Consider the following 22154-nt stretch of genomic DNA (forward strand, 5'->3'; position numbering starts at 1 on the left):
GATCCATCGATGTCTAATGCTTGAATTACAGGAGGGGGGCAGAGAGCCTGGTTGTACCCTTGCCTTTTGCATGACCTCCTTGTTTGCTTTTTTAGGTGATAAGGATGGCCATAATTTGGCTAAAATTGGGAGGAGTAAGAGGTAGGGCTTGTGGACCCCCTGTGTTTCCCCCCATAAATTGAGCACTGCATGTGCAAGAGATTGGTGTGCCCTCTTCTCTCCTCACTCCTTGGAACCCCAGAAAATGGCTCAATAGGTTGGACCTCTTTTGTGAGATGTGAATTCATTACACCTAGAACAAGATGAAAATGAGAAAATTGACTAACCACACCATATACAATATATGTATACCATGTAAAAACCTGTCTCCTCCACCACCTCCAGCAGCTTACAAACACATTAAATATAAATTTAATTAAATCACGATAAACAGTATGAAAACAGGGAAGTTTACTACAGTGCAGTAGGTTTCAGTTAGCTCTGTAGTTGTTGTAAACCGCCCAGAGATTAATTGTTGTAAACCGCCCAGAGAGCTTTGGATGTGGGGCCGTATATAAAGGTAATAAAATAAAATAAATAAAAATAAATACGTGAAGGGTAGAAGACAGTCCAGCTGATAAAGGCTCTGAGGTTCTGCTCCTATGTGCTCTGTTCATCAACTGAAGCCCCTTATCTCTCTCTCTGCTGTCTAAAATTTGGTGGCTGGGAACTCGAGGTGAGGCCTTTTCAGTTGTAGTGCTTGAACTGTGGAACACCCTTTCTGACTACATTATTAACAAGCAGTGAAGGTGTGGCATTTGGATTGGATTAGTTGAAACTGTTAATAATTTTGTTAATCTTTTCTGGGCTGGTTCCTTCTACCATGTTCATTTGTTGACATTTTTTTTTTAAAAATAGTGAGTTTAAAAAACATCTGCCTTTAGTATCTCTTGATGGAAAGGCAACATATACATGTTTTTGATGATGCACAATAGTAGTGTTTAAATTTGATATACTGTAATGCAGAAGATGGCTGTCATCAATAATGCTGCACAGGTAACACAGCCTTAAATCTTCCTTTCCAGTAAACAGCTTTTTAATAAGCCTGTTGTTATCTAGTGTGTTATTGGACATGTGGTCAGTTGTCATGTCTGTATGAGTTACTGATCAAAGTCTGAACTTCTGTCTAATTGTTCCCTGCTGCTAGGCTACCCCGTCATGATCAAGGCTTCAGCAGGTGGTGGTGGGAAAGGCATGAGAATCGCATGGGATGATGAAGAGACCAGGTGAGTTGCTGTCCAAAAACTAGTTTTGATGAATACGGCTGTTTCCAAAGTCCCACTAAACCACTGTGAACTGACAATCAAACAGATATCAAACAGCAGATTGAAACTGAAAAGCTTTTGCTCTTATCCCCTAATATATCTTAGCAGTTTCTTAATATTGGAGATTTGTACATATGAATTCTGACTATAAGTTGGGTGGGTTTTTTTGCTAAATGTATTTCAAGTAAAAATATAAACATACCTCATATCAAGGCAATGTAGTATTTAATGTTAACCTTTTAATAAATTCTGAACTCAACTGGAGGGCTTTAAAAAGTTTTCTTCCTCGGATTCTGAACCGCCCAGAGAGCTTCGGCTATTGGGTGGTATAAAAATGTAATAAATAAATTAAATAAAATTGTGAAGTGCAGATAATCACATTCTGTCCAGTTGGTTGCAGTGGTGTCGTGGGCATAGGGGGAACCTTTCTAGATTATGCCAAGGACCATCTAGACTGGCCTTTTGTGGTCAGAAGTGGTCAGCCAAGTAGGGTAAAGATAAGACCCTTTCACCTGTTGTTCTTTGCCCCTAGCATTTGCTATTCAGAGATATAGTATCTCTGTAAGTGCAGGTTTCATTTAGCTATCATATCTGATTCTTAACAATGAAAAGCAAAGCAGTATTCTAAACTGCAAAATCCTATCTTCGGAAACTTTGGGTCTCTCCCTATTAACTATAATGGAGAAATCAACAAATGTCTAGAGCTTGGAGTGGTGGGGGCAGAATTGAATGATACTTGCAGATGTAGTATGCACGGCAAATTTCAGATATATATATATATATATATATATATATATATATATATATATAGGCTTTTGTGCTAATTTTGTGATTTGTTTTGTGTTACGAGCTACCTTCTCTGGTTTTGTGGGCAATTTGCAAGAACATGACATACATGCAGGGACTAGGGATTAGTCCCCAAAGCACTGTGATTGGAGAGCCCTGGTTATCATTCCCTGATTGCAAACAGGAGCTGTCATTTCATTTATTACATTTCTACACTGCCCAACAGCCAAAGCTCTTTGGGCAGTTCACAGCATGATAAAATACAATACATTTTTTTTAAAAAAAAGCACCCTACACAGTCAGTCCTCCCTGCCTGGAATTTTCTTTTATGTAGAGCTTCCAGTGTTTTGGGGAGTGTCAAAAAATGAATCAAATTGGGCTTACAGAAAACTACCCTCTGAAGCATGTCCAAAACTTTGGAATAAGTCTACTCTGCTTATTTTTGGAAGTGGTTTTTTTTTTAGCTTTCTCTTCAGCTGTCCACTTTACTTGACTTCTAATTTGGATTCTATTTAAAAAAATAAGTTTGTGGTTCAGGAAGTGGAAGACAGGCAGGGAGTGAGCATGACTGATATCTTTTAGATTTATTGTATTTTATTCACTCACTGTGCAAATAGATCTCACTGATGTTAGGGGTCATATCGTATGTGGTATTTTTGGCCTAGATCCAAAGGATTACATGACTGCCTTTATACAAATCTATTGTGTGACCTCACTTAGAATACTGTGTACAGTTCTGGTCACCACACCTAAAAAAAGATATCGTAGAGCTGGAAAAAGTGCAGAAAAGGGCAACTAAAATGATCAAATGACTGGAGCATCTTCCCTATAAGGCAAGGTTACAACAGTTTAGATTGGAGTGGGGTGGGAAGAAGGCTACGGGGAGACCTGATAGAGGTGTACAAAATTATGCATGATGTGGAGAATGTGATTAGGGGGATACTTTTCTCCTTCTCCTGTAATACTAGAACCAGGGGTCATCCCATGATGCTGATTAGTGGAAGATTCAGGACAGATAAAAGGAAGTACCTCTTCACACAGCGTGTAGTTAAACTGTGGAATTCACTACCATAAGATGTGGTGATGGCCACCAATTTGGATGGCTTGAAAAGGGGTTGCATAAATTCCAGGAGGACAAGGCTATCAATGGCTACGTGCTACCTCCAGAGGCAGTAAACCTATATACACCAGTTGCTGGGGACCTGGGTGGAAGGGTGCTGTTGCACCGTGTCCTGCTTTGTTGGTCCCTGGTCGACAGCTGGTTAGCCACTGTGTGAACCAGACCCTTGTTTCTGATCCAGCATGGCTCTTCTTATGTTCTTAATGTTACCTGCTTAGGGAACGCATGTGCACCAACACAAATTACAGTAACAGGCTTATGTTAGGACAGCCCTATACATAGAATTAATTTGTTTAAGAAGCCTGGAAAAAGAAATATGCAACACAATCTTTAGAGGAAAATCCATTCAATCCTTGGCTTATTCATGCTAACTGACATATACAGTTCTCCTATAAGTGCAATCAAGAGCAGGCTAGGGCTTCTGACAGGGAGAGGGGAATCAATAGTATGAAACCTTTTTGTTTGGAGGAAGGGGTTGGAGTTTGTGGTGGAAGACTGGATCGTGCCCTTAGTTTTACATTCATATCTAAATCACTTTGATATGAATGTAACCCAATCCGTTTACAAAAGCAAAATTATATTAGTGATCTTAAATGGATGAAAAAAGGATGGCACTTATCAGGTAGACACAAAATGAAAACTATAAATTTTGGTCAACAAATGTTAATTAAACATGCTAATTTTTGTTGACCTAAAGGATTGGGCATGTGCGGGATCAACAACCAGTGATGTTTGTCTTGTTTGTAGAAAGGCCCAGGAATTCTAGTCACTGTTTATTTCTGTTTAGTGCCAGATGGTCTTCTTACTGGTGTTATATCGGCTTTGCATTTGCACTATTTCCTTAACCCACAGACCATACAACATAGGAAAAGAGAGAAGTTTGATCTATTGAGAACAAAAAAGGGATAAATTGGCTCCTACATTCACACTTCCTGTCTTAAGTTAGTGGCAATTCCTCATTTAAAATTTATAATTTGATATGCAAAAGCTTAAAGGGTATGTGTATTTAGAGATATATGTATTGTGAAAAATTAAGTATGTGCGTGCTGTGCTTCATTTGTTTGGATTTGTTTGGCGTTTTGATTATATTTGTAACCTACATTGGTCTCCTTGAAAGATGGAATAAAAATATTTTCAATAAATTTGTGGCCCTTGAAATATTTGAGGAAGCCTAGGTTCATCCGCCTTTTACTTCAAATAAACCACCACTTCCTCTCTTTTTAGCATCAAGAATTTAATTCTATTCCCTGAAAACATAATAATTTAGTACATAGCTTTAAATTATTGCTACCAAGAAGTTTTCCTGATTGAAAAAGGTTGTTCCATGAACTTTACTCAAGTCTTTATCACAAATGTATGTGGTTGGCTGACATTAGCTGTTATCCTAGGGATAGATAGGACACTGGAGCCTTACTGTAATTGTTTAAGGTTGCAATCTTATAACTGTGAGCAAGTGGTATTGAATTCAGTGGAACTTATTCTAAGTAAGTATGCATAGGTTTATGCTATATAACTGGTCATCTCCTGATGCTGTTTTGAGATGGACATCATAAAGTTCTTAGTGGAATTGCATCAGTTTAATTTTTAAGTACCAATTTCTGCTAATTTGATTGTGGTTGACATTTTTTAAAGACTTACAGATCTGGATCTGGATGTGGGAAATCCAGTTTCACATCAGGGTTCAGGTGTGAAACACACTTGATGGCCTTGACTGATTTATCAGCCAAACCTATGTCCCAACCCTATGTGGGGGAGACAGAAATAACAGATGTTGCAAATAAATAGTTTTCAAACAAGGATTGCAATTGAGAATTTTAATTAGCACATGTATCAATTAACTAAAATCAGTTATACATATAATCTAACAAAACGCTTACAGAAGGATGCCAAAGAATGAAACCACTTTTGTTCTTGCAGTTAATATTGTACTGAATCTAATGATGGTAAAAGAGTATAACAAATTTACTTAAACAATGGATACCTGGTTGATTGCCCTGGGGGTTTCATTTGCTGTGTGCTATTTGTTTTTGTCTTTGTAAACTACTGTATATATGGCAACATTTTTTTCTTTATCTCTGTTTTATTATTACAATCAGTAAAAAGTATCAATAGGGCTAAATATTTATTAATTAAATTTATATCCCATTTTTCCATCAAAATGACACTCAAGTTGACTAACAATAGTAAAATAGAGATTAAAACAACAACATAATTAAAACATAGCATAAAAACAAATCATTTAAAACACAATAAAAGAAATACATAGCACTCAACCAGTGAAAGACCCCTTCAGCAGTAGACCAACTTACATTCCAAAGGCATGTCTGAATAAAAAGATGATTGCCTGCTGACAGAAGGACAATAGAGAAGGAGCTAATCTAACCTCCTCCTTCAGGGAGTTTCAGAGCTTAGTAGCAGCCTCCAAGATGCCCCTCAGGTGTGCCTCTAATGGTGGTGGGACCGAGAGAAGAGTCTCCCCCAAAGATACTTTTAAAAAGCAAAGCAAACCTTGGTTATTCAGAATGTCTGATTCTGTACTTGGATAGCATACAGCAAGAGAAAACAATATATAGATATGATTAGTGTTCTCAGTTAAGGAGCAACCCTATGGCCTCTAGGTAAAGTCGGGGTGGGTGGGGTGGCAGTCATATTTTAATTTGGATTCCTGCATCCAAGGTGGGAGACAGTGCTCCGACTGCAGATCCAGGAATCCATGCTCCCCCTCCCCCTCGCAGCCTGAGATACGAAATGTAGACATGATTAGTATTCTCAGTTAAGGAGCAATCTGATGACCTCTAAATAAAGTCAGGGGAGGGGCGGTCATAGGATAATTCAAATTCCTGGATCTGAGGTCAGAGACAGTGCTCCAACATGTGGATCCAGGAATCCACGCTCTCCACTCTCTCGCAGCCTGCACAGAGAGAACTGCACTGGCTGCCTCTCTGAGGTTGCAAAGATGACCTCGGGGAGGGGATAAAGGGTGTGTGTCAGTGGGTGGGGAGGGCAGAGGACTGGGGAAGCCAGCTAGATGCCCCAACTAGATGAGCAAAAAAGTCTGTCTTGCCAAATGCAGAGGGGGAGGATCGCAAAGCCAACGGTTCCCTCCACTGCTCCTCCCACTGTACATGGGCTGGACATCAGGAAAAACGACAGTGGAACAAATTACATATGGAGGTTGTGGGCTTTCTCACACTAGAGGCATTCAAGAGGCAGCTGGACAACCATCAGGTATGCTTTAAGGTGGATTCCTGCATTGAGCAGGGGGTTGGACTCAATGGCCTTATAGGCTCCTTCCAACTCTACTATTCTAGGATTCTATGAAGCCTCTGAGTTCTGAGGCTTACATGCATCACCCTAGGATTGTGCCCTTACAATTCAGCTCTTTATTCAGAGGGTGCTGCTGCCATTCCTCTGAACTTATTTGGGGAGTGCTGTACCAGCAGAGCTCCCTAAGAAATTGATTAACAAAACATGAACATATTGGTTTCTGTATTTCTAAGTGTTCTATTTATTTTGTCTTAAAGGGAAGGTTTTAGGTTTTCATCTCAAGAAGCTGCTTCAAGTTTTGGTGATGATCGATTGTTAATAGAAAAGTTTATTGATAACCCTCGTCACATAGAAATTCAGGTTTGTATCCCCTCTCCTTTGGTATTATAAAGCATGATTTGAATTTTGACTTTCCTGTGGTTCTCACTCTTACTAATTCAGTAGACACAACTTTGTATAATAAGAAACAAAGGTTTAGCTGAAGGACTTTAATCACTGAGTATTGGCTTGTCTCTCTACAAGCCTTGATATGTAGAACTTAATCATAGATGTGAACAATGATGAACAAATCTTCTCCGACAAGAAATCTATAATATATGCCAAACTCCTTAAATTTCAACTTTTTTCCAGTCTAAAATACAGAATCCTTATAATTTTTGTCATGTGAATTTTGTTTTGATTGCTTGGAATATATTCTGACAGCAGTTCAATAATTTCATATAACACAAACCCTTCTGTATGCATAGAAACTTTAGATAATAAAAATAAATTTAACCCATTCCATAATGACAAAGCAATATAGTTCTAACCCAGACTTTCTTAGGATAATAAAGTTACAATGTTCTAATAAAATACCTAGGATCAAAAATACAGGGCAACTAATACTGCACAGCCAACGGAGCTTTGGATCTTGCATTTTCCATGAACAGCAGCTGCCTGTGTAACATGGAAAGTACTTTTAAAACAGAGGAATTTTAGAAGCAGTTTGTTGTATGGCAGTGTTACTCACTGGATATGTCTGCTGTCTCCTAGGCCTGTGTTTTGGGCTTGTATTTCTGAAAAAGCAGCTCTCAAGGCTTTATGGTAAACTGCTTTTGAAATCAGAGGTGTGTGTGTGTGTGACCAACAAAAGAAAGAGGTGAAATTGTTCAATAGTTTTATATAGTATGGTATGGTGCTCGGTGCTCAAAGAATAAACATTCAAAAATCCCACTCAGCAGGACCTATATTATATAAAATGTAAAATAACTACAATTTTCATTTTTTGGAACCAGAGAGATGATGGTATTTTGAAATAATTTAACAAACTATTTCTTCTTGTTCTTAACTGTAGAGATCAGCAAGTTCTATTGGGAGGTGGGGTTTGGTGGCTAAATTTATATTGGATAAATTGTCTTGGATTCAGACAATTGTCTTGGATTCAGACACGTACTCTACCCCCTATTCTTCCCCTCCCTTCCGCATCACCTCCACCCCTGAAAACTGTTTCCCGAGGGTGGGGGAATGCTGCAAAGCATGATGTGGGAAAAGAGAGAACATTGGTGATTTCCCCTTTGCAGATAAGTTGGAAAGCCTTCTGCTAGTGCAGTGGGATGTCTGGACTCAAGCCCGTCATATATGCCTTTGCAATTATCATACTGAAATATCATTTAAAAATCTTCAGTGGAGAAAGTGGAGTAGAATGTATTGAGAGATGAATGTTGTGACATGGGACTCTCCAAATGGAACAAAGCTGTGATGTAAGCACACTTATTTTTAAATAAGTTCTATTAAGTTTATTTATTTATTTAATTTATTTATTCATTACATTTATATAACTGCCCTATAACCGAAGCACAGTTAAAGTTTCTCAAAAGTAAATGTACGTTGGATCGGATCAGCATCCAAAATAACAGGATTTCATTACATACTACTTACTTAAACTTCATCCTCAGTGTGGATTTTTTAAATTTATAATCCAGTTTTCCCCATAAAAAAATTACTGGAGAGAGGAAAGGTTATGTTTTGTTTAGTGTTCTGAGTACTGTGACTCTAGATTCAACATGAGGCCCTTTTCAGTCTTTATATTTGAGATAGAACTCTTAAACCCAGTACATGTTCCTAGCATATTCCATTCCCTCTGTTCCTTCTCACATGGAGAAAATAATGAATGAACTACACCATATTTATTTGAACACTTGGCTGAAACTGATGAGGGAGGCACTTTATTCAACTAAATGCAGTGCAGCCCAATTCATTTCTTATATTGTTTCTGATATCTTCTTGGAACAGGCTATGAGAAGCTCTGAATAATATGTATTTATAACTGATACTTTGTTTAAAACACTTTCTGTATAATTTTATTAATGCGATGGAATATTTCCATTGATACTGATGGTATTGAGATGGAGAGAGAAAAGCAATGCATTCATTTATTAACAGTGACCTTCTACTAGGTATTGGCTGATAATCATGACAACGCATTATGGCTGAATGAAAGAGAATGTTCTATTCAGAGGAGAAATCAGAAAGTTATTGAAGAAGCACCAAGGTAAGTGTGTGCGTGCTTTATGAGCATAAATAATTCTTAACTTTTAATTGTATCACACCCTAGAACTTGTATGTGGTCATATTTCAAAAGATGTGGACCGGACATCAAGAAAGACCTCTTGTTTAAATAAACACAATATTTCCTACTTCAAGCATTATATGCTTGGATCTAGAGGGGACTTTCTGGAACAGTATCTCATGTTGTACAAGGAACTGGTGAGGATGGCAAAATTGACTGTCCTCTGTGCAATTGCTTAAGGACTTCCATAGATCCAAGCTTGTGGTAGTGATAAAGAAAGAGGTGTGTGAGAGACTCATTCTCCATGTAAATAGAACTTCTGTGTGTGTGTGTGTGTGTGTGTGTGTGTGAGAGAGAGAGAGAGAGAGAGAGGGAGAGGGAGAGGGAGAGGGAGAGAGATTATTGTTGAACCTAGCATGTTTCCTCCCCAAAAGTGTTTGTTTCATGGTTTCAAGGTGAAAATTGAACATGTAGCAGTAGTGTTTCAGAAGATATAGCGAACCTGCAGATACTCCTGAAACGTATTTGTCTTTCCCTTCCTGAATGTGTCTTATTTTCTTAGATGGTGGGCAGGCACACTTGTTTTATTTATCTTTATTCCTGTATACTGCCTAGTCTAGCTGCTTTTATAGGAGCTTAATCAACACAGACTTTAAAACAATTTTGAACACAGGAAATGCCTTCTGTTACACAGCTTATTCTCTGACTCCCTTGCTGTTTAGATTATTACATTTCTTTGATTTACCAGACCAGTATAAGAAGCATAAAATACTTTGAATTCGTTTTGAAATGGGATCGAGAAGAATTGAGACAGATTGTCAGATTTCAGTTTTTTTAAATTCTGAATATGCTTCTGGATCACTTCTCACTGTAAGGGCGGGAGCAACTTTCTCCCATTTTTAAATTGGTACAAGTTGCAAAGGTTTCCAAAGGTTAAAAACTTGAATGGCTTGAAGTACTATCAGAATATGTGAAGAAGCATTGCCAAAATATGTTTTTTTTCTGAGTTGGTAAGCCTCTGGCCTCTGGAAGATGATATATCTAGTGTCCTGTAGTGAGGAAGCTCTCTGGTTGGGGAGCAGTTTTAAGAGTGAATCCCACAAGAGTTCCACAACTGCACTCTAGGGCAGAAGAAACAGCTGTGCCCAGGGAGGGGAGAGGGGGAACCATGCTGCGTGGAACAGATGAATCAAAGTAAGAAAAACAGAAAATTAAAACTTTCAGCTTTAGGGTAAAGTTGAGAGAATAATTTAAGATGCAAGCTGTTACTGTCATTGGATGTCAGATTCAGTGTTATAGGCTAAAGTTGAAACAGGAAGGCAGATCAGTTCAGAAGCGGTATGGTTTTATTTCAAGATTTTCACTGAAAATAGCTATCTCAGCTGCCTTAATTCATTGTCTATGAGAAAAAAAGAACACACAGTGTAAATGGATGCATAAACCACCAAAAATGGAAGATAATAGAATAAATAATAAGCTTGAATTTTTATAACATTAATGCTTCTTTTAACTGAGAAGTTATGATTTTGAACATGGTTCATTTTAAACTTTTAATTTTATATTGTTTTCTGTGTTGCATTTTGTGGTTTTAGTTGCTGTGAACTGTACAGAGAGATTCAGCTATTGGGCTGTATAGAAGTGTATTAAATAAATAGGTGTATTTTCATCTTTCAAATATTGTACTAATGTTACTGAGGGGGTATTGGAACAAAACTTGTGTTGTTCCAATACCCCCTCCTGGAAAGCAATTAGCAACCAGTGCAGATGGGGTGAAGTTATCACAACACATGCACTACTTAGTAGCTTAGCTGCTGTATTTTGCACTGATTGAAGCTTCCGGACTTCCTTCAAATGCAGCTCTCGTAGAGCGCATAGCAATAGTCTAATTGTGATGCAACCAAAACTCAGGAACGGTTGCAGCTGGTGCACTAGATGTAGTTGTGCAAATGCAGTCCTTGCCACTACTGCCACCTGAAAAATCAAGGACAGGATAGGAGCATTCCCAAGCTACAAATCTGATCTTTCACGGGGAGCATGACTCAATCCAGAACAGGTTGGATCGCGAACTCTAGGCCAGACTTTATGTTGATCAACTGCAGCTCTGTCTTTATGGATTTAATCTCAGCTTGTTCACCCTCATCCAGCCCATTACTGATCTTGGGCTGCACTCAAGGGTGTTGACTCCTTCCTTGGAGTCTACTATTCTATGAGTCAGGTAACAAAAAACAATAGAGCTGAGTATCATCAGCATATTGATGGCAACTCACTCAAAAGCTCCAGATTACCTCTCCTATATGTTTCATGTAGATGTTAAATAACATAGGGGACAGAACAGAACCTTGTGGAACACTTTGGTAGTTTCACATGGACCTGCAGTCCATTTGGAGACCACTTGGAGTAGAGCTTTTAGTGCATTGGTGCTCTCTCGCTCTCTCCCTCCCCCCTCTCCCTCCCTCTCTCTCCAACATTGTTTTGTTTTTGGTATCTGTTGAATACATTTTTATGTAAACAAACCATTCCTGATTAACCAGCCAAGGTTTTATTGACAGAGTCTGATCTTAAAAGTTTTAATTTTGATGATGATTTTATCATTATTTCCCCTTTTATTGTTCACCGTTCGGATATTTTATTGGATGTAGAGCAGTATATAAATCTTGTAAATAAATAAATGGCTGCACTGCTGAACAGTAGTCCCCCAACACCACCTTCTGGACATGACCTGACAGGACGGTCTGGAATCATGGCAATACAGTGCCCCCAAGTTCCCGCCATACCAGGCAGTCCAGAAGGTACCAAGGCTGATGGTATTGAAACCCACTAAGAAGTCCAGAAGAAGTAGTAGGACTTCACCCATCTCAGTTCCCAGCATAGGTCATCCACCAAGGCAACAAAGCAGTCTCAGTCCCATATCCCACCTGAATGCCCAATTGAAATTAGTCCAAATAATCAGTGTTATTCAAATGCATCTGGAGTTGTAAGGCCGCCACCACCACCATCACTTTGGCTGTGAATGGAATATTTGAGACTGGCCCATAACTTCCCAAATCTGTTGGGTCGAGGGAAGGTTTCTTTAATAAAGGTCTATTACTGCCTCCTTCAATCAAGAGGGAACATGTGCCTCTTCAAGGAGGCATTAATCATTTCCCTTAGCCATATGCCCACTCCTATCCTGGCTGATTTAATTAGCCAGGACAGGAAAGGATCGAATAGACAAGTGGTAGCCCTCACATCTTCAGATACTTCTCCACAATTTGAGGCATAGATCAGTATGTGTGAGCACTTGATACTGTACCATTGATGAAGTTAAACAACTTAGAATGTGATTAGTTCTTGGATGGGAGCCCTGCATTAACTACTCAAAGCTTCTAAAAAAAGAGAGCAACATATTTACAAATGAAATTATCCCTGTCCTGTATCGTGCCCACAGCAATGTGTATTTGCTATGCATGCTAAAAACTAAAATTACATAGATTAGTAGCAGTGATTTACTTTTTCTAGACTCCATTAAATCACATGAGGAATATGAATGATAGATCTTATGAGTAGTCTTTTAATGTTGTCATAATAAGGGAGACACATGATCAACTAGTGTTTAATTATTTTTATCTACTTGCACTGCTGAAATCAATGGATCTGTGAACTTTAACTTTTAATTTTAACATTGGTTCTGTTCACTAAGTATTAGTGATTTTTACAAGAGCCAGGATTTTTAAAGTATCTGTAGTTCCTGTGCATGCAGTTGATTGACTGGTACTACTAAAAGGTGTGCTTTAATTGACCCTGTTTAGACAACACGCTAAGCCACAGTGGTTAAGCATTTTGAGCTAAACATTACGGCTTAGCATGCCATGTGAATCACGACTTGGCATTTTGTGTGAATCATTCCTAACCATGGTGGCTGCATAACCTCAGTTTAAACACACTCACTAACCATTTGCTGCAAAGGGGTTAGCAGCCTAACCATAGCTTAGAGTGTTGTCTGAACAGGCCCATTGTCTAATATGGACTGTAGTTACTTTATATTATTTCCCTCTCTTATATTTGGGTAACTAAAAGAATAAAATAATCAAGCATTTTGGAACTTAAAAACAAACACCAACCATTCCCCACCTTTCATATGCAGCACTTTCTTGGATCATGAGACGCGCAGAGCTATGGGAGAACAAGCTGTAGCTCTTGCCAAAGCTGTAAAATACTCATCTGCTGGAACAGTGGAATTCCTTGTGGACTCAAAAAAGAATTTCTACTTCTTGGAAATGAACACTAGACTTCAGGTACTGGGGGAGGGGAAGGGGGATCATGTTGTTTCTAGAATATGGGGGAGGGGGGTTAATACTAAAAATCTCATGCATGCTTTTCAGCTTGCTCCTTCAAAGCATACAAAGTAACACTAAGAGAGTATTTGTCCCTAATGCAGCTTTCCTCCTCTATATTTGTGGTTGTGAAAATTGTTTCTGGAAAGCAACTATTTTTAGTTAAAGTGAAAGACATTGAAAAAAGATGTATTTAATTAAAATTATCTGGTGGATGCTCAGTAGTGTTCACCACTTACCATAAATGATATGGAGAAACAAGGCATCTGATTTGCTCTCTTAGGCAACAATACAAAACAGGGGATGCTTTAACTAAGAGTGTTGAAGTCTTAACATTTGAACATGTATAATGCAGATCAGAGCAATGTCATTGCAGAAAAGCAAGAAAGCACTAATTGCATAGCACTTAAAAATAATGAAGCATTTCTTCTGAAAAACATGCTGTTTGTTGGTCAAGGATTAACAGGTCTTAAATGAAAAAATATATCTTCAACATGATTCTTATCGCCTGATTATATGAACTGGTATATGCTTGTGATAGACAGTGACTGGGTTCAGACAACATGATAACCAATGGTGGTTTAAATAGTTGATGGTTGGTTATTTAACCCACCATGGGTTATTGTGTTGTGTGGAGGGAGTTTTTTTACCAATGGTTGGTTATTTGGCCGAAATAGCCAACACAAATTACCAATACTGTGCAGAGTTGGCTATTTGAACCACCATTGGTTATCGTGTTGTGTGGAGGGCACCGTTAGTTATTTTGTCAGCCACAGAGCTGCAAGGCAAGAACGGTCAAAGTGGTGGCTGCCACTCTAGTCTAGCTGGCAGGATAGATTTTTGGCAGCAGTGGCTGATGGGATACTAGCAGGAGGACTGAGGGGAGAGGGTGGGGAATGAGTGAGTCAACTCAGCATGGACTAATAGTCATCTCAATGCTGATCCTAATCATAGAATAGTAGAGTTGGAAGGGGCCTAAAAGGCCATCAAGTCCAACCTCCTGCTCAATGCAGGAATCCACCTTACAGCATACTTGACAGTGCCCCCAAGTTCCTGCCATACCTGGCAGTCCAGAACGTACCAAGGCTGATGGTATCAAACCCACTAAGAGGTCCAGAAGAAGTAGTAGGACTTCACCCTTCACCCATCTCAGTTCCCAGCGTAGGTCATACCACAGTTGATTATTATTATGTTGTGTGGGGAGTACCCTCTAGATAAACAACTGTTGAGTTGATTATTACCCCACCATTGACTATTGTGTTGTTTGAACGCAGCCAGTGATCCGGTTGATGCACTTTTTTGTATTCTGAAGATTAGGTTTGTTGTGCCTGTGGCATTGTCATGTTCTCTACTGTGTATCAAAACATAAGGCGTCATTACCAGTACCTCAACCAATCAGTCTCCACTGATTCCTCCACCCATCCCTGTAGCTCTAGCATCTTCATTGGCCCATTGACCCCAAATATGACATCTAATTGGCTAAGCTAGCTTCCCCTATCACTCTGGGGAAATTATTTAAATTAAAATGGTTACCAGCTGCAGCTTCGGAGTTGCTTCCCAGTGTTTGTCATCCAGCTGCTTCCTCAGCTGCTTTACTTGGCTGCCAGCCAGCTAGGGGAGGAAAGGGGAGCCAAGTCAAAAAGTGGTGAACCACCCAGAGAGCTTTGACTACAGGGAGGGGTATAGAAATATAAGAAATGAAAAGCAAAAAAAGGGGGGGAAAAGCAGGGCAATGGTGGTGGGAAGGGAGCGAGGTTGCCCAAGAAAAAGTTAACAGAAAAAATGGGGCAGCCAGGACAATGGGGAGGCTTTGCCCTGTCCCGTCCCCCACCATAAGCCTGCAGTGCTTCTGATTACCAGGGTCATCTTTGCATAGCTGTTGTGTTTTAGAAAGAAGCATGGCCAGCACTAGTGCAATAGATCTGTATACGCCTTGGTGTAACTGTTGTGGGCACCAACTGGATACTATCCATGATAACAACTCTTTTCCTGTCCTCAGTCCTTTGATCCCCTCAATGTTTTTGAAACTCTTTTAAAGTCTTTTTGTTTAATTAAAATAATAATAATGCATAGAGGGTTGTGTGTAGTTGAGTAAACATAAAATGGAGGGGAGTGCATAATTTGTGATAGGAGTAATGATTAGACTAGAAGCTGTTTGGTAATCTGTTTAAGTACATTTATTTATCATACTGTTGTCTTTTATGGGATTACAGGATGTGGCACTGTCGTGTTTTGTACTGTGTATCAAAGGAATTTGAATAAGGCTAATACAACAGTTTAAGTAAGGGGCTCCAGAGAAATAAGAATTCACGCATAGATCCTGTTTCCAGCAATCCTTATGACCAAGCTACCTTTGTCAGGGTTGATTGCTTTTATTAAATTTGTTCTATAGAATCTGGCACAATTTAGACGTAATAACAAACAATGGTTCATTACAGGAATGTTCGGTGGTGAGCTACATGCTTTCATGCTTTTTCTTCTCCTGGCTTGCTCTGCGCATGAGGGATAATAATAATAACAACAACAACAACAACAACAACAACAATAATTTATTTATTTGTTACCCGCCTCTCCCTCTAGATCGAGGTGGGGTACAACACAAATAAAAACAACATAAAATACATAAAACTAATTCAAACATTTAAAACGAGTGCATCATTAAAAGATTAGAAGCTTCCTTTTCTAGTATGCAAAAAACCATAGTTTATTACATTTGGATAAAGTAGCAAATGTTGGTTCAATCATTTGCTACTTCATCCAGAAGTGGACATTTCTAATCTTTTCTCCTCATGTGCAAAGGGAGAGGGATGGGGAGCAGGAAGTGGGCAGGCCTAGGATTTGCTGCTGCTTGTTTTCATAATGGCAAATGAAATAGTGTTTCATCTGCAATTGGCCATTGTCCTCTGGTATATCGAGCTCAGTGTCTTCTTCACAATTTCATGTGCATTTGCCAAGGCTGCTGCAAAAAGCTTTCCAGATGGAGACACCGCTACTGCTGGAAACTTTAGAAAGCTTTGAGACGTTTTGAAAGATTTGTTCTTTCCAAGTTTACCGGAAATGTACTAACCTTTAATTAAAATGTTTGTTAGGTACATTTCATTAATTCCTCTATCTTGGCTTTGTATTGTCTCTAATTAACGTTTCAATTTGAGGCTGGTGAGTAGTAATTTTATTGGTCTCATCACCAGTTTTCCCAATCGATCTGTCACTTTTCTCCAGCCCTCAAACTTTTATGTCTATTAGCAGACTCGTAACTAGCCATCTAGGTTTTTCTTCCTTCTATTAGTAATTCTCATGAAGCTTTTTCCAAATTTAGCTCTAGAGCCAGAGGGGTCTGCAGATGTGCAATTTACTTTATATAATGTATCTCTTCTGCCTTCTGTAATATCTATGTTTTAGGGAACTAAAATTCCTAGACAGCCTTTGCATAGTACCCAGAAATATCTGTATCCGCTATATTGTTGCTGAGGCCCTGCATTTGGCTGCACTTCTTAAGTTTCCAGTACCTTTAGTACAGGAAGCCTAAAGCATCTTACAGTTTTTTATTTAACATTAGCATCATGGCAATTTTCAGTGGTTAAAATCTTAGCTTGAACTTCCTCTCTCCATTGTCTTTTAAAGTAATATATTTGATACCTTGATTGCCTTTTTTTATCACCACCACCACCACAATCTTAAATCAAAATTTTAAAATAACTCATGCTCAAGATCATTCTCACTCAAGATCATTCTATCTGGTTCTGTTCCCTATAAGTCAAGACAAATTAAAAATTGGAGTGCCTTTAAGATTAACAAAGACTCACTAATGATGGGCAACACAAGATTGCTTCACATTCACACATACGCATAGGTGTTTTATTATGTTGAATATCTATAAAACTGGGATGTGTGCACATGGCAAGCTTGTTTCTGGCTACATCATGGTTCATAGTCACATCAAGTAGCTAGAATTGGCTGTAGTTCTTTCTCATAGGTATGTGCAGTGTAAAATATGTATTTTATGCAAGCGATGTGTGATGCAGCTTCCCTGATGGCACTTGCTCAGGCAGGCTGAAAAGAAGAGGAGGACTTTACATTCTTGGGGCGGGGGGGGAGAATAAGAAAAATAGCCTGGAAGGGTAGCTGCATCTTGCCTAGCAAATATTGTCACCTTTTAGGAAGACCTGTTTCACATTCCACTGGTGCAAGAAATGTATAGAGCAAGCCAGTCACAGGATAATGCAGGAAGGACTTGTAGGAGTGTATAGATATCACAATAATTTGAATAAAATGTTGCATTTTATGTTGCAAGTGTGTGCTATACTATACATTTGTGTTCAACATGATTCCCATTATTATTAAACAACAGTAATACTTTAGCCAAATTCTTTCATTAAAGGGCAGTGCCACCACATGTCTAAAGGCAGCATCATTTAACTCACATTTCTAGTATTTAAACTGAGCAGTATTATAAATCCTTCATCTTTCTCCACTTTCTCTGTTCCTTCGGAGTCTGAAGGTACAGAATCAGGTATGGGTGCTGTCTTCTTGGTGCTAGACTCCTAGTCAAAGGGACAGAGATGGATACAGCCCAGTCAGCTACCCAGAACATGGTGTGGTGTTTCCATCCAAGGAAGAACAGTTGCATTGTTTCATTGACAAATACCTTCTACATTTTTCTCTACTAAAGGGACAGAGAAGAAGGTAAGAAAACAGTTGAGAAACAAAGCATAGTATTATATTATTATTATTATTATTATTATTATTATTATTATTATTATTATTATTATTCATTACATTTATATGCTGCCCTATAGCCAAAGCTCTCTGGGCAGTTTACAAAGATTAAAAAGATTAGATTAAAAAGACTGAACATTAAAAATCAATATACAAAATTTAAAAACAAAAGCATAAAAACAGCTAACATTTAAAACAATTTTTAAACACTCAGCCAGGTCAAAGCGTGTTTTAGAGTCAGTTAAAATTCAACATATGCTGTTAGATGCCTGGGAGAAAAGGAAAGTTTAACCTGGCGGCGAAAAGATAACAATGTTGGGGCCAGGTGGGCCTCATTGGGGAGATCATTCCATAATTGGGTGGCCACCACAGAAAAGGCCCTCTCCTTCGTTGCCGTCCTCCAAGCTTCCCTTAGAGTAGGCACCCGGAGGAGAACCTTAGATGTTGAGTGTAGTGCACAGGTAGGTTCATGTCGGAAGAGGTATTCCATCATATATTGTGGTCCCAAACTGTGTAGGGCTTTAAAGGTTAAAACCAGCACCTTGAATTGGGCTCGGAAATGTACAGGCAGCCAATGCAAGCAGGCCAGAGTCTGTTCAAACCTTCTGATCCCTGTTACTAATTGGGCTGCTGCATTTTGCAAAAGCTGCAGCTTATGAGCCATCTTCAAAGGCAGCCCCATGTAAAGTGCATTGCAGTAATCTAACTTGGAGGTTACCAGAGCATAGACAACTGAAGCCAGGTTATCCCTGTCCAGATAGGGGCATAGCTGGGCCACCAACCAAAGTTGGTAGAAGGCACTCCAAGCCACTGAGGCCACCTGGGCCTCAAGTGACAGAAATGGTTCTAGGAAAACCCCTAAGCTACGAACCTGGTCCTTCAGGGGGAGTGCAACCCCATCCAGAACAGGTTAAACACCCTCAACCTGGGGAAGTGTTTAAGAAACAAATGAGATGGAGTGGGGAAGATTTAATCTTCCTTTCTTGGTATGCTGTGGTCCTGATCAAAATTGGGGCAATGCACATTTACCCTAGAGTAAAAGAAAAAGGGGGGGAGGGAAAGAGAGGGGGGTCACCTACATACTACACACGTGAGAAAAGAACCAAGGTGGCCTGGGCAAGAATGTCTAGTTTGGTGATCTGACTTTGCCAGAGGATGCCAAGTCAGCACCATAAATGATAAAACTGGAAGCTTTTGCATTCCTTCCCAGTGGTCCATGTATCACTGTCATATAACAGGTTGCTAATAGATCAACTGCTTTGTCTTAATGGTTGGTCCGGTCCTTTTCCAGGCACAGCTCTTAATGCATCCAAAATGGCAGCTGATGTACTGATGGAAGCAGTTATTTGCTGTTCAAATGACAGGTTATCAACCATTCCAAAATAACAGAGTTTAAGATTATCCTAAGCTATTGGTTTTTTTGTTTTTTGTTTTGTAGAAAAAGCAGTGAGTCTTGTTGCACCTTAAAGATTTACACATTTATTATGGCATGAGCTTTTGTTGACTGCAGCTCATTTTGATCATGTCCTAGGAACACAGTGATTCCAGTGCTAGTTGTTGTTGTTGTTGTTGTTCTCCTTCTTCTCCTTCTTTATCATCATCATTATCATCATATCTTGTTTGTTATTTATAAAGCACCTGTAAGTGCAAGGTGCTATACAAAAGGCCTGCTAGCAAGCTTATAATCTAAAGATAAAGACAAGTCAGGTTAGGTAGGAAAGAGTAGTAGAGGAGAAAGTGAAATATATGTGCAGAAAACCACCCTTGAATTCTGGAAACTGACTCTGCTTATATTTGAAATGTGTTACTTTTTTCTGGCTTTCATCAAGAGTAATATTTGACAGCATGCTATTTGACCTGGCGTAAAAACAGATTTCTCTCCCTCGCACTGACTATGGCCCCATCAAAAATGTAGTTTAGGAACACTGAGATGGAAGATGCTGATGAGAGCTGGTGCAAGGACACAACCCTGTTTCATTGTTTTTGATTACAAAGCTGTTAGAAGCAGTTCCTTTGGACAATACTATGCTTGCACAGTACTGTGCTTATTGTTGTGGAAAGATTAGGTGAGATTAATAAACTTTGGACCAACAATCTTCTTAAGAATTTTGTGGAGGCCTACTCTTTTGACCATGCCGGATGCTTATGATCAACAACGGTGAGAGTGGGCCCATTCAGAAGACACCTTAAACCACGGCTTTAACCATGGTGGTTAAGCCAGAAGGCCAGGCCATGTTCAAAAGACACCTTAAACCATGGCTTTAACTACTTTGAATAAGGCTTTTTGCTTTATTCACCGTGGTTAAAGCCATGGTTTAAGGTGTCTTCTGAACAGGGCCTGAGAGAGACCAGCTTACACTGCTCACTGTATTGCTGTGCACCAGCTAGAAGAGCAAAGATAACACATGTAGCTTCAAAGCAGGAAAATTATGACTGAGGTTAAGCTTGAAGATGCAATAATACACTGACCATACCACAATTAAGCACATCAGCTGGAATGGCATCCTTACCAGTTCCTTCCCTAGTTTCTGAGAAGTCTGCAACTTGCTTTTGCTTTTGATGTACTGTGAGCTATTGTTTGAGTTCTTCTGTGACGGATAGCTCCAACAGTTCATTAATTGATCTGGTTCAGACATAATGACAATCCGAGGATCCCCTCCTCTGCCTTCCTTAACTTGTGGAAGTTAGGTTCTTTGATTAACATGATGTCTTTTTTCTTCCAAATACAGAAAATGATGTCATGTTGCAAACCACAGGTTGTTCATACCCAGGATACCAAGCCAGGATTAGGAATTTGCTTTGAAAACTTGGTGTGCAAACGATTAGCAGCTTGCTCAAACCACAGTTTCTCATGGGAAATGGAAGTTCGTTGCAGGAGCAAATGGAAGGTTCTAATCGCTTACTCTCACACATGAAGGAAAGAGGAAGAGGAGGGAGGAGTGTGTGAACCAAAGACTCACTGCATCTTGGGCATGTAATGACAAACCATGGTTCGTCATTACACCTGAACCAAGGGCCTTGCTAGACGAGGCCTTAGCGCGCTGTGAGGCCCGGTTTCCCTGCTGTGCGTCCAGATGACGCACAGGGGAATCCGGGGTCAGGCCGCGCTGCAGCCTCCCCTAACGCGCCATAAGCGAAGTTGCTTATGGCGCGCCTTTTCCGCAGCCCCGGCCTGAGGCCAGGGCTGCGGAACGTCTAGCAAAGTCCGTGGCTTTTTGCGGCTACTCGCTTACTCGCGAGTAGCCAGGAAAAGCCACGGACTGGGCACAGCACTCATACGAGTGCTGTGCCCATCAGGCCGGGGGATCCCGGCGGGGGGAGAGATGGGGGGGAAGGCCGGACTGGCAGGAGAGGGGGATGGCGGAGGGCGGCACAGATTGGGGACGGGGAGGGATGGCGGAGGGCGGCACAGATCGGGGAGGGATGGCGGAGGGCGGCACAGATCGGGGACGGGGAGGGAGGGCGGGGAAAGAGTGGGCAGGAGGCAGGAGAGGGGATCAGGAGCGGATGGAGGGGCTTAAGTAAAAAAACTCACTTACCTTCTCCGGAGTCTTCGGGGCGCACGTGGCCCCTTTAACCCCCCCCCCCAAAAAATGGCCGACGCTGCAGGGCTTCCGGAGTCCCTGCGCGTCGTGCATGTAGGAGGCGGGGCGGCACACGCTAAAGTTAGCACGCCGTCGCCCCGCCTCCCTGCCGGCTTATCCGGCATCGTCTAGCAAGGCCCCAAGTCATTGAGTGCTGTGTGGGGAACCTCTTGTTTTAGGAGAATACAGCTTGATGACCATGTGACATCTTTCTGTCAGTGATCACCATATTATCAAAAGTCTTCAGGAGGTGGCAATGTTATTTGCAGGGGGGCTGTAAACTCAGTGGACATAGCAGAAATATTTATTAAGGAGAAGTTTGTATTTCTTGGCAAAGGTCAGTGCTTGTGCTGATTTGCATAGCATCTAAATGCAATTTGCTCCTTGACCCAAGGTCCTTGAGTGTTTTTGATGTTGGATTAATGCTGTGTTTTTAGGTAGGCTGCATTTTTTGACTCAATAATGGACAGAGTTTTCCCTTGGCAGGCCTCACAGCAGTCATATTGTCAGTAGTTG

The 22154-nt window shown here is 40.1% G+C and overlaps 1 protein-coding gene across 2 annotated transcripts in view; it reads left to right on the plus strand.

The window, feature by feature from the left end:
• PCCA (propionyl-CoA carboxylase subunit alpha) overlaps positions 1-22154 on the plus strand; it is a 260737-nt gene that overhangs the window by 84941 nt on the left and 153642 nt on the right. For both annotated transcript variants that reach the window (XM_063126107.1, XM_063126108.1), the window contains exons 9-12: positions 1187-1265; positions 6735-6837; positions 8913-9007; positions 13149-13299. In XM_063126107.1, the coding sequence (XP_062982177.1) occupies positions 1187-1265; positions 6735-6837; positions 8913-9007; positions 13149-13299 (428 nt within the window). The remainder of the gene's footprint in view (positions 1-1186; positions 1266-6734; positions 6838-8912; positions 9008-13148; positions 13300-22154) is intronic.

The sequence above is a fragment of the Elgaria multicarinata genome, chromosome 5 (genome assembly GCF_023053635.1).
Source record: "Elgaria multicarinata webbii isolate HBS135686 ecotype San Diego chromosome 5, rElgMul1.1.pri, whole genome shotgun sequence".
NCBI lineage: Eukaryota > Metazoa > Chordata > Lepidosauria > Squamata > Anguidae > Elgaria > Elgaria multicarinata.